Source organism: Corvus hawaiiensis, chromosome 4 (genome assembly GCF_020740725.1).
Source record: "Corvus hawaiiensis isolate bCorHaw1 chromosome 4, bCorHaw1.pri.cur, whole genome shotgun sequence".
NCBI classification, from domain to species: domain Eukaryota; kingdom Metazoa; phylum Chordata; class Aves; order Passeriformes; family Corvidae; genus Corvus; species Corvus hawaiiensis.
This window is the reverse complement of record NC_063216.1, coordinates 72,979,868-72,995,156: the sequence shown is the minus strand read 5'-3', so window position 1 is coordinate 72,995,156 and position 15,289 is coordinate 72,979,868. Positions and strand designations below refer to the sequence as shown.

Below are 15,289 nucleotides of genomic sequence, written 5' to 3'. Positions count from 1 at the left end.
GCTTTCTTTCTCATGACCAAGTCCTTCCTACTGGAACCACAGGTTGGAGCATTGGCTAAATTAAAAGGACCATTGTAGGACTTGAACCCAGAACCAGGCTCAATACTCTCTTCTCACTCCTGTTTGAAATGGAGCTAGGCTGACAATTCCAAGAATAGGGAATGATCTCCACAATTACTTGACTCCCATCAGAAGTTTTCCCTCATGCTCTGCTTCATTTTGTGCTACCTGAACAGCTGCACAGTCCTGTTAAAAACTTTCTGCATCAAATATATTCAAAAAATTATATTGCTAAGAGATGCAGCAAACTCTTTCTGCCAACTTTTGCACATACAAACAGGGATGCAGGGTTTTAGGGAACCAAGTGCCATCATGATCTTGATACTTCCCCACACATTGCAGAATTTTAAACAATGCGGATATCTCAGTGCAGCCCCCAAGGTTTGTTTTTTTGCAGGATATAACAGACACCACCACATACACCAAGCATGTAGTAGATTTTATTAAGCATAACTTTGGTTCTAAGTATTCCACCCTCATTCTTGTAATACCTTTAGTTAAAAACAATTATACAAGAGCAAATACAAAAAATATTAAATTATGAAAACAAATCCATTAAGGCTCCCTTTTTATATTTATATATATTTATATATGTACACTCAAACAAGTGCAGATATTAACAGAAGGTTAAAGCCACAAAAATGCTAAAAAATTTACTACTATACTATCAAAAGCAAGAGTCTTAAAAAAAGTACAAAGTGGTAAGTGAGCGATTTTCAAATCACTGAAGTATTTGCTGGATTGCTTCAAAACCCATATAGCTTGAAGGGCAGAGCAGGAATTGCTTAAGCTCACTGCAAAGCAGTTTCTTACTTGAGTAGCCGCACAGGACACTTGTGGTGTGACTAACTGGCCACCCATTGAAGGGTTGCCCAATCCTGACTTCAAAGACAAGCATTTGCCTGTAAAAATCAACATGAAGGTGGCTGGGGTTCCTAGACTAAAGGATTAGCAGGATTCAAAGATGTTCTAACACACACGTTGATATTCTGTTCACACGGAGAGTTAATTCCAATGAAAAACAAAAAACAACTTCATGCTGTATGTACAAGGAAGTTTTCTGGCCTGCTGTGTTCCAGAAAGAGAAACTCTATCCTGAACGACAAGCTAACCTGGGGAGAAAGCAGACTGCCTTCAGCCTTGAGGGCCCAATCCAACACACCCACTGAAGCCAAAAAAGGGGTCTTTGTCCCCCACTGTCGCTGGTGCCACCAATTTCATTTCCCTGTGCATGTGTGGTAGGATTGCCATGATCACCAAGGGGAAATGGCTGACACAAAATGATCTGCTCAAGCCAGAGGAAGGGTTCCTCACTCACTTCTAGACTTTTCCATACTGAGCAGAAGGTTAATGTGGAGGTGAAACCAAGAGGCAGGATGTTTGGTAGGCTGGGAACAGCTAAGATGAGAGTGGAATGGAAGGCTTGGACATAGTGCTGTCTGAACAATATGAAACAAAATCAGTGCAAGTGTTGGAATGATGTGTTGCCAGAGAAGATCCTCTCCTTCCAGGAGAAAGGAAGGAGAGAGGGAAGAACCTGCAGCATTCAGGGTGTTCCTTTGTTGAGATGGAACATGGAAGAGTCTTACATTTGGCCTTTGTCTTTTGTATGTCTATAATCTGAACAGTCTGTTAGACCATCTTCACATTTAATCTTCTAGACGTGAGTCACACTGCAAGCCTAAATCAATGGCAATATGCTTATCGCAATTCAATTTACCCTCAATCTGATTACGTCCTCACAAAAATGCCTGTATCTTGACAAAGTTTGTATGTAGGAAACATTTCTAATTGTATTTTGTCCCAAGTGCTAATCTGAAACTGTATTTAAAACATCCAATACTTACAGGAAAGGCAAAAGGAATTATAAAAACCAAACCAACAACCCTCCACCACACCTTTACAATACAAACATGCCACTGCTGATATTAATTAAAAGTGTTCTCAAACATTTATGTCCAATGTAATTACAAAGTAGAAATTATTGTGTTTAGCATCCTAAGGCAAAGGCTAGGGATTAGATCCTCAGCTGATATGGATGAACACAGTTCCAGTGAGAGCTAGGACTGTCCTAACCAAGGAAGACGAGGTTTTCTCCCCAAATTGTGAAGATATATCTGTACCCAATCACACCAGGTAAGAATCCAATTCTATAATCCTACATGAGCAATCTGCTCCCCACTCCTCATCCCAGGCTTTCCTGGATAACTAGTAGTCATAAGCATGAAGAATCAGATACTGTCATCCCTGTGCAAGCTGAGCAATGTTTTATTTAATGGCAAGTCACAGGGGCTACTTGCAGAAAGGCAGAAGATGACAGAATTGGACACAAAGTCTCAGTGGTAACACACTTCCCTTCTTTCTTGAGGCTAAATGAAGGATGGGATAAAATGAATTTCATTTTATGCCTCACTTTAAGGAAAAAAAAAATCATTTCAGTAGATTCCAGTAATGGTTTGGTCTGGTTTAAACACTTCTCTACTGCAGAAACTGCAACGTGTGTCTGCAAGCAAAGAGTAGGAACAGATGGCAGATCAGTTCCAGCAAATGAGTTCAAACACTACCAAGTAATGTGTTACCACTGTACTCTGTTCAGCATGTCCTTGGAGGAGAAAGGCCACAACACCAAAGTGAGCAGGATTTCAAAACATGAAAAGTAGAGGACAGATCATTTTGCTTTGAGAGGTAAATTCACAGGTAGCACTGTACAGGCCTGTACACAACAGTGTAACTTTTATAGACACATTAATCAGCCTCTGGAGTCTCCCTGGTGAAAGGATCATCAGATTTGCGCTCTTTCACAGCCCAAATTCTACATGCCAAACAGCAAGAAATGGGCTTTAAGGCTGCTTAACTTTTCACTGCTGGTGAATTTTAAGCATTCTCATCTTGCCCACACCTGCCTATCCTAGTGGGGATGGGCAGCAGTAATCAGCACATCTCATATCCTCCTAGATTTAGTAAAAATTCCAACTAAACACAAATTATTGTGGGATATACACAGCCTGTAGGTCTAGCTGGAGGAAATCTACCTGCACAGCAAAGCTTCGTAAGATATCACAGGAGGATTTTTGTTCTGTTTTAAAGCAAAATATAATCTGTGTATCTCCACTAAACTAGGATCACAAGAGTTAAAGCAGTGCAACACTGAAGGAATTTCTCTAGTATCCCTGGTTAAAATCTCTGAGAAAGCACGTCAGCCTGGTCCATGACACTGAACTGACAAAGACACTCCTTATCCATTGATCTCAGGACTGTATTTGGCAAGTCGATCTGTTTACGATACTGTCTTTTTAATCCACACGTCCCAGGAATTAAAAATCTCATCTTCAGTAAGTGTCAGCTGGATGCTGTTATTTCCCCTCATGAGGAGCAAATGTGAGACAACTTGCAAAAGCCTCTCTCTGCAGGAAAGCTGGAAGTCTTAGTGCTGGCTTAGGCGCTGGCTCTAGGAGTCTGGTGCTTCTGTTGCTTCCTGGACCGTCCTCCTCAAGTTGCCCTTGACTTTGACAAATTCAGGCGCATTTTCCTGCTCTTCCTGTATCTTCTGCTTCTCCAGTTCCAGCTTAAAAGGGAATCACATGTTAAAAAAAAAAGTATAGAAAACACATCATTGAAACAGAAGACAAAAAACTAAAGGTTTCAATAACTGGCCATGCCAAACCCTTTAAATTGCTTCCTTTCTTTGTCTCATGGAAAAGATAAAATTGCCTTTCTTTGGGAGTATGTGTTCTTATAAACAATAAATCTTTTCAAATCCTTGGCTCTAGCTTGTTCCAGATGTCCACCTTTGCCAGACAGACAAAAACTCTGCAAAAGCCCCATATGAGAACAAGACGAAGCATTTTTTAAGAATTTCTTGGACATCTTCATTAAAGAAACAACAGTAATTCTCTTCTCTGGCTTTTACAACAGAACAAGGAAGAATGTGCCTCATGGGAGAACACGTGAACAGCTACTACTGAGCGCACTTGCAGAACTGATTTCTGAGTGTTTAGGTATGGAGCTCTGTATCTAACTTGAGCCTCTTTAGGAGTATCTGGTTTGGCTAGCACAAAAAGCAATAAAAAACCAAAAAACCTTCCTTAGCCATTCATTTTTGAGAGCCCATTAACTGACGTTTTAACCAACTTGGAGCTCCTGCCCATGCAGAGACACTTGACATTTCCATGTGAGGAATGGAAATGCTCTATGTGGCTAGGCTGTGCAGTGCCCATCCAGCACAGGCTCACACATGGCACAGAACGTGGATTGCTTAGCAATCCTTAGGGAAGGCAGATGAGCTTGCAGAAGGAAAAAAAAAAAAACCTTTAGAAAACTAACAAAAGTGCCTGAAAGGAGCTTTTTTTTCTTTCTTAACAGACCAAGGTCTCCCTGATTAATGGGGACCACGTACAGCTCACCTAAATAATCTCTCCTTTGTCTCTGGTTCACCCACAAGGGACATGCCTTGTTTCCATAAATCACAACAATGTCCCTCCATGAGTCATGGTGCCAATTAATGCCATTCCTATGATGTTTACAAAGTCACAGCACTGTCTGCAATGGGCAGGCTTGTCCTCTTCTAAAAGAATTTTCTAATCTACATAATCTACGTTGGATGGCTCAGTTTCAAATTAAATCTTCCCACAAGCTGAACGATTCAAAGCTGGGTCCTTAACAGAGATTAGAAAAATGACAGGATGATACACTTAAAAATACAATAGCTTTCTCCAAAAATATTCTTAAGCCTAATTAAAACAAAAAAACCCAACCTATAATAAAACCTAAATAAAACCTAAAACCTAAATAATGATTGGATTACATTTAATTTTTAATAGTAATTATTTGGTTTAATTGATTTCTATTGAGAAACACAGGAGATACTGATTTAAAGCATTTATTTATAGCATTCATTTATTTAAAAATAAATGCATTGCTCGATGCACAGTGACTTCTCTGATGAGCTGTTTCACTGTAGAGATATTCCCTCGCAAGCACAGGAAGTGCTTCCAGAGGCACAGAGAAATTTGGCTGGCCCTGTGCCTGGCAAAAAGCTTCACCACAAGGAACTCCAACTCCACATCATCTCCACACCCAGGGTCTGAGGACCTTTTCTTTCATTTGAAAACACCAATGGGCTCACACATTTTAAGGCTATGAAAGATCTTTTTAAAGTAATCTGGTTTCTTACATAACGTAGGAGAATCAATTGATTTTCAAAAATTCATTAAATGTAGCTTTGATGCACTACAGCCTAACAGTCATTCTTAGTGGATCATAGTTAGACTACAAAAATTAACTAAATCACCACAGCTTCAATGGTTAAATAGTGTCAGTGCTCCCCACACATTCCTGTTGGCTGGTGCAGGATTCATTTGACCAAAGGCAGACCCCATATGCAGTTTCTATACAGTAAGTGATAACGATCAGGTAATTAAAGCCTGTGATTTGACTTATCCTAAGAAATATCTGCATTTAATCAGGGGAAATATGAGAAATATTGGCTGCTGCTTCTTTCCCATTTACAAAGAGAGCCTCAGGTGAGGAGCTCAGATGCAGATGTGTGAAGGTCTGGTATTCGCCATCTTACCTGCTCCAGTTTCTGCTGCCTTTTCAGTAGCTCTATTTCCAGGTCTGACTTCTTCTTTTGTGCTTCCTCTTCTTTTTGTTGTTTAATAACTTGATCTCGTTTCCTTTTCTCCATCACCTTCTGTAGCTCTGGTTTATTCTGAGGTGCAAGACCCCTTCAAATTACATGGTGGGGAAAAAAAAAAGAGACGTTTCAACTAGCAGGAATTCACACAGAATTGCAGGCAGCTTTACTAAAATTAAGTAGTTGCCTATTTAGATACATTGGGATGTAAATAAATAATTAAAAGGAAAAAATATTCAGCCATTTGCCTGGTTTTTAACCAGTACCCTAAGCTAAAATTTAAGCCATATAACCATCAAAGATATTTCCTTTAATGTGCATGCTGGTATTTCTCCTGTATAATTCATTAACTTTCATCTTTAGTCTTCACTGTATTCTCTCAATTCCAAAAGAATGGATTGAAAAAATCACCACAAATCAAGACACTATCAGAGCTAGGAACAAATTTTGGACAAGAAGAATTTGCTTGGTGGCCAGTAATTCAGAACAGCTGTGTTCAGACAATCCTGTGCAGGGTATCCTGTCCACAGAAGTTTGCATGGACAAAACTAAAAAGTGGTCTGTCACACCGCTCTGGGAAGTCATGGATTCACTCCTTTCCTTGAAAATGTAACTGCTTTACACATGCCTGGCTGTGAAACTGTTTCCAGTGAGAGCTCCCAGGCTACACTAAACATCACAAAGAGCCTAAGACAACAAAAATCCAGAATAAAAAAGTTGCTGTCACCTTGGAGACCAGACAAAGCCTGGAGGATTCTCCCTCTGATGAGCCTTTAGGTGCTACATGAACTGAATGTTTTGTTCAACACAAATTGTTTTCCAAGCCAGCTACTCCGGCATGAGAAAGCTCACTCCTTGGGAAGATGCATGACGTTATTTATACAGGCACACACTTGGATACTCACTCCTACTTATTTTTGTGACTCCAGCTATTTCTTTTATGTCTGTAATGCTATGATGGTTTCAAAATTTGTTATAAAATCCTCCCTGTTATTCAGGTATTAGCGTAACTTAAGGCAGAGCAGAGAGATCTAAAATTTGTGTTTGTTATTATTGTCTTTCCTGTGAAGACTATTATGTGAAAGCATCCAGCGTTAAGTTTAATATCAACCATTTTTATTTTAACTTTAAGACATTCAACAACCTGATTAAGCTTTCAGAAAGCATATTTTTACCCTTCCTACTTGCTATATATCTGTGGTTGCCTAATTATTTATTAATATGCATATCTGACAGCATGTCCAATAAAACATTAAAATGCCATTTTATGGTGGCATCTAGGAATGACTCCATATATTATGCAACACTCTATCCCTGTACATACCCCGACAGTAAAATCAAATATTTAGCAACACCAAATGCTGTTCCCTATTTCTCGTAATAGATCTCATGGCCTGAGTGCAACAGAAGCTACAAGACTGTGTTTATATTTTATGTTTCATGCTATTTTAATTACATTTTAGCACGTAAAACTGAAGTCAGGCAGGAAAAGCTGGAGTCATTTTTTACTACTACTACTACTACTAGTAGTGGATTGGTGAGAGCAGAGTCAGTGGAAGCTTCCACACTGGTGATCAGCAGTCAAGACAGCCACAAACCAGAGAGCAGCTGCTAAGTAACATTCTGTTGCTGCTTTTCTGACTAAGGGCGCACCATAACAAAGCAGAGGCACAGACTGATTCAGATGCGCTGTAACAAAGGGAACCTGCAGAAAGTACAAGTAATCTATCCCTCCATCCAATCAGGTGAAGGTGGCAGATCTGTAACAGAACTGTAATGTCAGTCCTGTTTCCACTCTCTTATGTAAAAATGAAAAGCACCAAACTGGGGGATACTGGATTAACTGGGGTCTTGTATCACCTCCTGGTGACTGTTCTGGTTAAATTACAAATCCTAAGGCTTTGATATAGAGGGAGCAAATTGTGTTACAACACAAGTTAGAGCTGCTAGGGTTAACACCTCTGGCAGGGACAGCACCAATACTCTGCAGAGCTGAGGCTGACTCATAGTAAGTAAAAATAATTTAAGTGACCAGTGCCTTGAGGTAGCACCCCCTGAATCCTGGTTTGGTTATTTTTTCCCCCAAAACAACGACCCTTTCTGCCAGTGAATAACTACAGCAGTTCAAGACCCAACAGACACTGCTCACAGTGGGCATGGAGAATGACTGGACCAGTACTAGCTAGTATCTTCCAACATCCATTTCTGGCTGTTCAGAGCTGATGTGTCCAAAAAGTGAAGCTGCCAATGTCTACACTGTGTCTTTGCAACAAAATAAACAGCATGTTAAGCAGACTTCTATAAGAGCACTGAAAGTCCTCCATACATATGACAGTTTGGTGTAACAAAGCAGAACACAGCCTAATATCACATTACTGAAAAGCCTCCTATCAGAGCCAGTACAGTGACACAAAGCACTAACAGAACACTAACCCTCCTCTAAAGGATAGCAATTTTTCTGCTGGTGAAAATCCTCAAAGTACTTCATTTGTGCACCAATAAATACGACTCTAAAATTAACAGCTGTAGCTAATCAAAATTACAATAAGAGAAGGTATTGAGGGCTGCACATTTTTTCTGTGTAATAGGATATTTTCCTAGAAGAAAAGAACTCCATACTATTTAAAAGTGCTTTATGCTTTCATAAACTTAAAAGAAAGAAAACAGTCTTAATTTATTGCAGCCTCCACATCCTCTAGATTAAGATCATCAGGAAACTTCAACTATTTTTCTTTCAATGACTATAAACTTCTTGGTGCTAGGAACTGACTTTGATGTTTAATCCCATTAATGAAAAATAGGACAAACACCTATTTAGGCCGGTTTCTTCCAATTCAGTTGGCATTCTGTAAAATATCTCTCCTTCTTCATCACTAAAGAAATGCTATATTGTGTATGCAATTCATTTAGAATTAAGTCTCTAAGCCCAGAATTTGTGAGGATTTTTCTATTACACATAAAAAGACCCCTTCTTCCCCCAAAATACTACAATGCCTACAGATTAAAAGGAAAAAAAAAGAGAGAGAAAAACTGCCATAATGTGACTCTTCCTGCCAAATAGAAAAATTCAGTTGTGCTGGAGTAGCCAAATTAATGACTTTTTGTTCTTCTTTATCAAGATCCTGAGTCTCAAAAAGTCAGAATGGCTGCTACCACCAGCCTTCTGCTCAAATGCACTCTGAGATACTGTTCTTCCACTTCCATTTTACAGATCCCCACACTTTGCCTTTGGAAAATCAATTCTGGGTGTCTTCAATGCACCAAATCACCAAATGATATCATGGGTTCTGCTGGTTTAAACAAAGGAGCATCAACAGGCTTGGTGCCTTTTCTTCCACCAGGTGGTCTGGTGGCTATTTTGTTAATGTGTTTTCTAAATGACTTCTCTGTTGCTGAAGAGATCTCATGACAGAACTTCAGCTATTTCTGGGCCAGGTGCTCGTGTCTCTGAAGTTGATGAAATGGAGTCATGGTTGTTTACATCTCTAAAAGCAATATATAGAGCAACAGCTGTGCATCCCATCCCAGAGAGGAGCAGGCAGCATTTGCAAAACATACAAAGAAACACTTGTGCAGCTGCATAGCAGGCACCAGACTATCACACTGCATTGTGAGACAGATCAAGTACAATTTCATGTGAAATAAACTACATGATTTCTGTGATTTAAAAGTGGCCTCATAAACTCAGCACACTGGGAATGGTGAAAGCCCACAGATTTTATCATCCCGCTGTTAACAGCAAAATTTTGTCAAATACTTGATAATGTTAAGAGTACAAGACAAATTACAGTGCCCAGGTAATCCATATGAAAGGTAATAGGGGAGAACTGAACTGTTTCCTCTCAAAACTGACCCTCTGAGTATTCACAAAAACTGAAAGAGAAGCCTTCTAGAGCAAGCTTTTGCACAGCAAAATGAAATTCAAACAGAAATAAATGCCACAGTTAAGAATCAGAGTCTTGCAATTTACAAGATCTGAATCAACAGTGCCTGCTGGGTTTTGGGTACAATGTCATTTTGATGAAACTAAAACTCAAGCTGGGTGTTTGGGGTGGGAGGGTGGCACAAGTGATTTTTAGACTCTTACCTTTTCTGATTCATAAGCAGCTCTCTATGGAGATCTTGATGATTCCGGGATGACTTCACAGGATTAATTAACTTCTGAGGTCTAATTAATTCTGGATTGTCATCATCTATGTAGTCTGGTTCAGCCATAATCTTTCTGGGAATGGGAAATGGATCTTTGGGTTCAGTATCCTTGTTCACAGTATCTGTAAAATGGGAAAAACTGTAGTGAATCTACACTGAAAGGCCTTTTAAAGATGTCCTAAACCACAAAGGCAGCATATTACGTTGGAAACACTCATGCTTTTCCTGGGTTAGTTTTGTCTGTAGAAAGTAAAGGCTCTCAGAGCAAACACCAGTAGCATTTTTTAAAATAGGCAGCAATTTCATAACAATGACATCTCCAACAGCCTTCATTCAATAACCTGGAGACAGTTTCCCCCATTTTAAGAAGAACTTGACAAATAATTTAGGTTGTGTGTGAAGATCCCTATTGATTTTAATAAGCCTATTCAGATGAAACATTTTTGGATCAGTATTACTGAGACCCTAAAGACATTTTAAACACCGACTATATTAAATACTATGAATGTGTATCAAAAACAGAGTCTCATTTTGTGCTGTCAATGTCATGTCAGCTGTGGGGAAAACACCTCTGTGGATAAGCAAGCCCTGAACTATATCGCGAAAAAGCTTCCATGTGGAAATTGCCAGATCTGCAATTGTTGTGATGGGGGACTGGTTTCTACGTGGAAAAGCAGAGAAGAAAAAGCTAGGTGAGATTATTTCTTAAAGGCCATATTTCACCCAGTGAAAATCCACAGAAATCCACTGACCTGAAGGCAATGAATTGATGATTTATTTAATTTGGAAAAGTGGCACTTTCCTATCCTGCTACAGAAAAATTACCTACATATCAAATCACAACATTTTGAATCAACAGCTGACAAGTCAACTATGGTTTTCAAATAATTTATACGTGACCATTCATACCCCTTTCCATTCAAATGCACCAATCATAAGATGATCAGCATTCAAAACAAAGCACATTCAGGAAAAATCTGTCTCTCTTCACTGTTGTGAAAACCTGCACACAGAATTTGCAGTTGTCAGTTTGATGAAACGTTGGCCCCTCAAACAGACCCCAAAAAATAATCTCACAGCATGTGGGTTTACAGAGAAGAATCAATGGGACATGAAAGAAAAGACGAGAGGCTTCCGTTCTCCTGACTGGCAGAACAGCTGAATGCTGCACACTGTACTCACGGGGCTATGAGACAAATCAGAGAATCACTGGGATTTGCCTTGCTTTTTCCAGTAAAAGCTGAGTATGTGCTTTAATTTAGATCCCACTGTTACCAGCCCTTCCCTCCCTTTCTCACCCCATGGGCTAAAAATCCTATGTTCAGCCACAGATTAATCCCTAAACTATTTTCTTTCAGTAGGAATCTAATATTGTTGCTCAGGTCTGATCAAAATCCACTTGATATGGCAAAAAGATTTTCCCTTAATACTTCAGTACATTAAAACTGAACAGTACCATCATCACCCAGCTGCAGCTGCTTACAGATGAGGAAGCAAAACAACATGAAGTTTTCAGCAGATGCAAAAAAGATACTCTGGATTTGAATGTGTCCAGTGGACCTGGCAGAGACCTTTCAGCTTCTTTGAATGGATGATGTGAACTGTGTTTTAGTGGTGCTCCATCTCACACACCAAGTTTCTGTGGAGCAACTTCAAGGAGAAACAGCTCACCAGTGTGAGCTGCTCTCAGGGTGGCTCCTTCATGAGTTCTTCAAGGCAAGTTCATATGAAGCATTTTTGAATTCTGTGGGAGTGTCAGGTCTCACAGAGACCTGTGAAACTACTATAAAAATTGTCCACAGTTCAAAACTGTGGAAGTGCATTGTTGTACATGGCAGAAACCTCGTACTGACACTGATCATGCAATTAAAATACTTCTCCTGTCACCCCTTCAGAGTCCTCCCTGCTTCAATCAAGCAACCAGCTATTACCACACACGCCAAATATACGGGATCATTGGAAAACAGGTCAGAAGAAGCTTGGAAGGTTTCTAATCCAAGCTGCTCCTGAGAGCAGGAACAGCTGTAAGATGAGAGCAGGTTGCTCAGGACATTTCCCAGCAAGACACTGAAGTTCCCCAAAGCTGCACAGCCTCTGTGGATAGCCCTTCACTCCTCTTCACAGTGGTTTTTCCTTAAACCCACATGAACCTCTAGTTTCAACTCCAGCCTGTTGCCTGTCACTCTCCAGCCACACACTCCGGTGAAGAGTCTGGCTCCATCTCCTTGGAAAGCACCTCCCAGGCACAGGGGGCTGCTGTTTGGTCCCCCCAAACCTCTGCTCTGGGCTGAGCCAGCCCAGGGGTCCCTCAGCCTCCACCACAGCTCATCTTGGGGGCGCCTGGCTAAACTCACATCTCAAATCCCTCACTGTTCAATAGCATGCCATATAAAAACAAAAAACAACCCCCAAAACCCCTCAAAACACACCACCATGATGTTAATAAAACATTTGTAGAGGTCGATTCTCTTAGCACATATTGTGAATAAACTAGCTGCAGTTCTCTTCTCATTTCATACTTCCTCAATGTTAACATCAGGCTTATTACAACTAAAACAACTAAAATATTACATATCCAACCTCCACCCAAAATAAACCTTCTCTGTAAATATTTGTTTTGCTTTACTACTCTATCAGTTCTGTTGCACTGATGGGCCTGTGAGTCTTCTAGAAGCCATTTATCATCAACAGCCCTCTGTTAAAGTAAATCCAAAAATAACCTGCTGCTTCTTCAAGATAATTCTTGTTTGCTTAGGTGAAGATGAAAAATGCAGAATTACTCTACAACTGCCATAAACAATGTACAATTTTCTTGACACAAGCCCCTGAAAACCAATTTGATTCAATCATTTCTCAAAATGTGGTGTAGTATTTTGCAGCATATCGATTTGGCTTGAGCAAGCCCTTAAAGTGAAGTCTATTTATTCTTCTTTCTTCTGTCCCATCACTATTTTTAAAACATGTATTCAACTCAGAGGTCAGGAATCGTGGTTTCCTACTGTAACATGAGCTCTACTAGCAGCAAACATGAATGAATAAAAACTCCCCTGGGAAGAGAAGTCTTTCCATGTGTGATTAAGCTGCAAATTACTTCAACTAGGATTTCCAAACAGAGCCAAGGACACAGGGCGCCCAGTTCCCACTCAATGAATTCTCTCACACCCTCTGCAAACCTCAGCCTGGCTGCAGGCCACCGACAAAGTCCTGCACAGTCACTGTGTAATATTATATGCAAACAATACAATGAAGATAAGGTGATCTCTACCCACACCCTGTCAAAGCTAACATTTACAAAAGCACAGGCAAGTTTCACATAAAAAGGAAACTGAGGCACAAAGGATTCACCACACCAAGGGCAGACAGAATAGAGCAGTTTATCCCCAGAGTTTCATTCTGAGGTTCAGGCTCACACCAATAAACCAGTCAAGCTCGATGACAGAATCCCTTAAAAGTCCTTAAACAAGTTTAATCAATGTTCAAGCAATAACAATTAAGACATTATTAATTCCATGAGTCTCTAGTGCTCATCACCACAAAAGTCACAGCCCATAAAGCTGCTTTCAGATCATCACTAGGTGCTACAGTGGGACATTAATAAACCAAATAATCACTTAGCAGGAATATGCTGCCTGAAGAGCATCCGAGAGGCTCCTTTTAACCATCTGCTGTTACGTGATCGACTGAGAATGCGCGATCCATTGCTGTGTTTCCTCGTTACCTTGCTCCAAATAAAGGAGATTTCGATTCAGGGGATGTTTTAGCTGAGCTTAGCTCAAGTTTAATACACCCACTAATTTGGCAGGTGCTTCCTAGTGCATTTGCTGAATTAGCTGTTGCACCACGAGCACCACAAAAGCATTTATCTACCTTAACTTGTCGTGCCTGAGTAACTAGCAGAGTCTTTGCCCACAACCTCTTTGGTGTATGTGGATTTTGATCCACAAAGAGAAAAAATAAACTGGGAATCCTGCATGGAAGAGCAATTTTAACTCCTCAAACAACTGCAAAGCAATTTCAACATCCCACTAGACCAAGAAAATGCCTCTGTAGAAAAATTACTTCAACTATCCTCCCACACAGAAGTTTAATGTTTCCAGACAAAAAGATGCTCTTAGAGTGATCAAGAAGTACCATACAGGTACTTCAGCCTTGAAGGGCCAAGACCAAGCAGTCACATACTTGCAATTCTCTCATTTAATTTCCTTGGAGCGCAAGTATATTCAGGGAAAACAGAAAAGACCCTTCAAAAGTTTGTCCTGCTGAAGAGATACAACCAAACCAGAGCATGCCAGAAGTGTGAGTACATCTAGGGGAACATGTCCAGCAGATACCTTTGCTTCCAATGTTATTTATTTTTTATTCTATCTACAGAGGGTTTTTTCCAGCAAAAGTCCCTTAATGGTAGTAACACTGGAAACACGTGTACAGAGAGAACTACAGACAGACACCAGTGTTTTTAACAGGTATCTTAACAACACCAGGTTAAGGATTCAGAAGCTGCCAGTTTTTGCTACAACAGGGTTCCCACGGCTTCCACAGGAGAAAGAAGTTCACAAAAAAAAACAACCCACCAAAACCGAAACCATCTCATGTCTATATGGCATTCAGGGAATTGTATTTATTTTCTATCTGATATTCTTCATACCAGAAATCACCCTCTACATATGGAATCTGAATATAAAAATTCCTGCGAGACACCATATATTTATATTATTACACATATATATGGCATTTTCACCCTTCAAATGATTCCCACAATTATTTCCAGCTGTGAAAGCAGAGGTAGAGTTGAGGCCCCTCAAAAAGCAGATAAATAAATGCCTAAAAATACCAATGGACATGAAAATAATAGACTATACTAGATCCAAAAGTTACATTAAGACTAAATTCACATTATTTCCTTTTTGCCTTAATAAATTCTTGAGGAGCACTAGCTCAAACACTGAATACCTCCTGAAGATTTTATTCTCGAAAAAGCTTCAACATCTGTTCTGATCTGTACTGTGAAGCATCAAACGCTATGTTTTAAGACTTACATTTTTAGCTTTTTAAACTATGGCACAGACTTGCAGTTTGCTACAAGAAACCCAAAGGCATTCTTTGGGAAAAAAAAAAATCGTGTTTTACTCTCCCCCTTCCAATTTCAAGAGGAATTGAAATAAAAATTCTTCAGCATGTCTCCGCTTAGATGTTACATGACCAAGCACCACTTCTCATCAGCCAGCTTGGGCAGAAAGCAAAAGAGCTACTTAAATGCAGAGTGTGCTTTGCAGGCAGCACCTCAGCACTGTTTGCACATGAAAGCTCATGCCGCTATCGTCTTTATCTATATGCTCTCAGTGCAGTGAGAGGCACTTGACTAGAGAGATTTACTTGATTAATCCTTGATTATAGATATCATTAATAACTTCCCAACGTTCACCCTTTAATTCAAAGTAAGAGTTC

The 15,289-nt window shown here is 39.9% G+C and overlaps 1 protein-coding gene across 1 annotated transcript in view; it reads right to left on the bottom strand.

Moving 5' to 3' along the window:
• Positions 1-478: 478 nt before the first annotated feature.
• The window catches only part of FAM107B (family with sequence similarity 107 member B), a 59,273-nt gene continuing 44,462 nt past the window's right edge, over positions 479-15,289 (bottom strand). The window contains exons 2-4 of the mRNA XM_048302142.1: positions 9,783-9,966; positions 5,633-5,786; positions 479-3,625 (exon numbers count right to left, since the gene is read on the bottom strand). Coding sequence (XP_048158099.1) covers positions 3,509-3,625; positions 5,633-5,786; positions 9,783-9,910 — 399 coding nt within the window. The 5' untranslated portion in view covers positions 9,911-9,966 and the 3' untranslated portion in view covers positions 479-3,508. The remainder of the gene's footprint in view (positions 3,626-5,632; positions 5,787-9,782; positions 9,967-15,289) is intronic.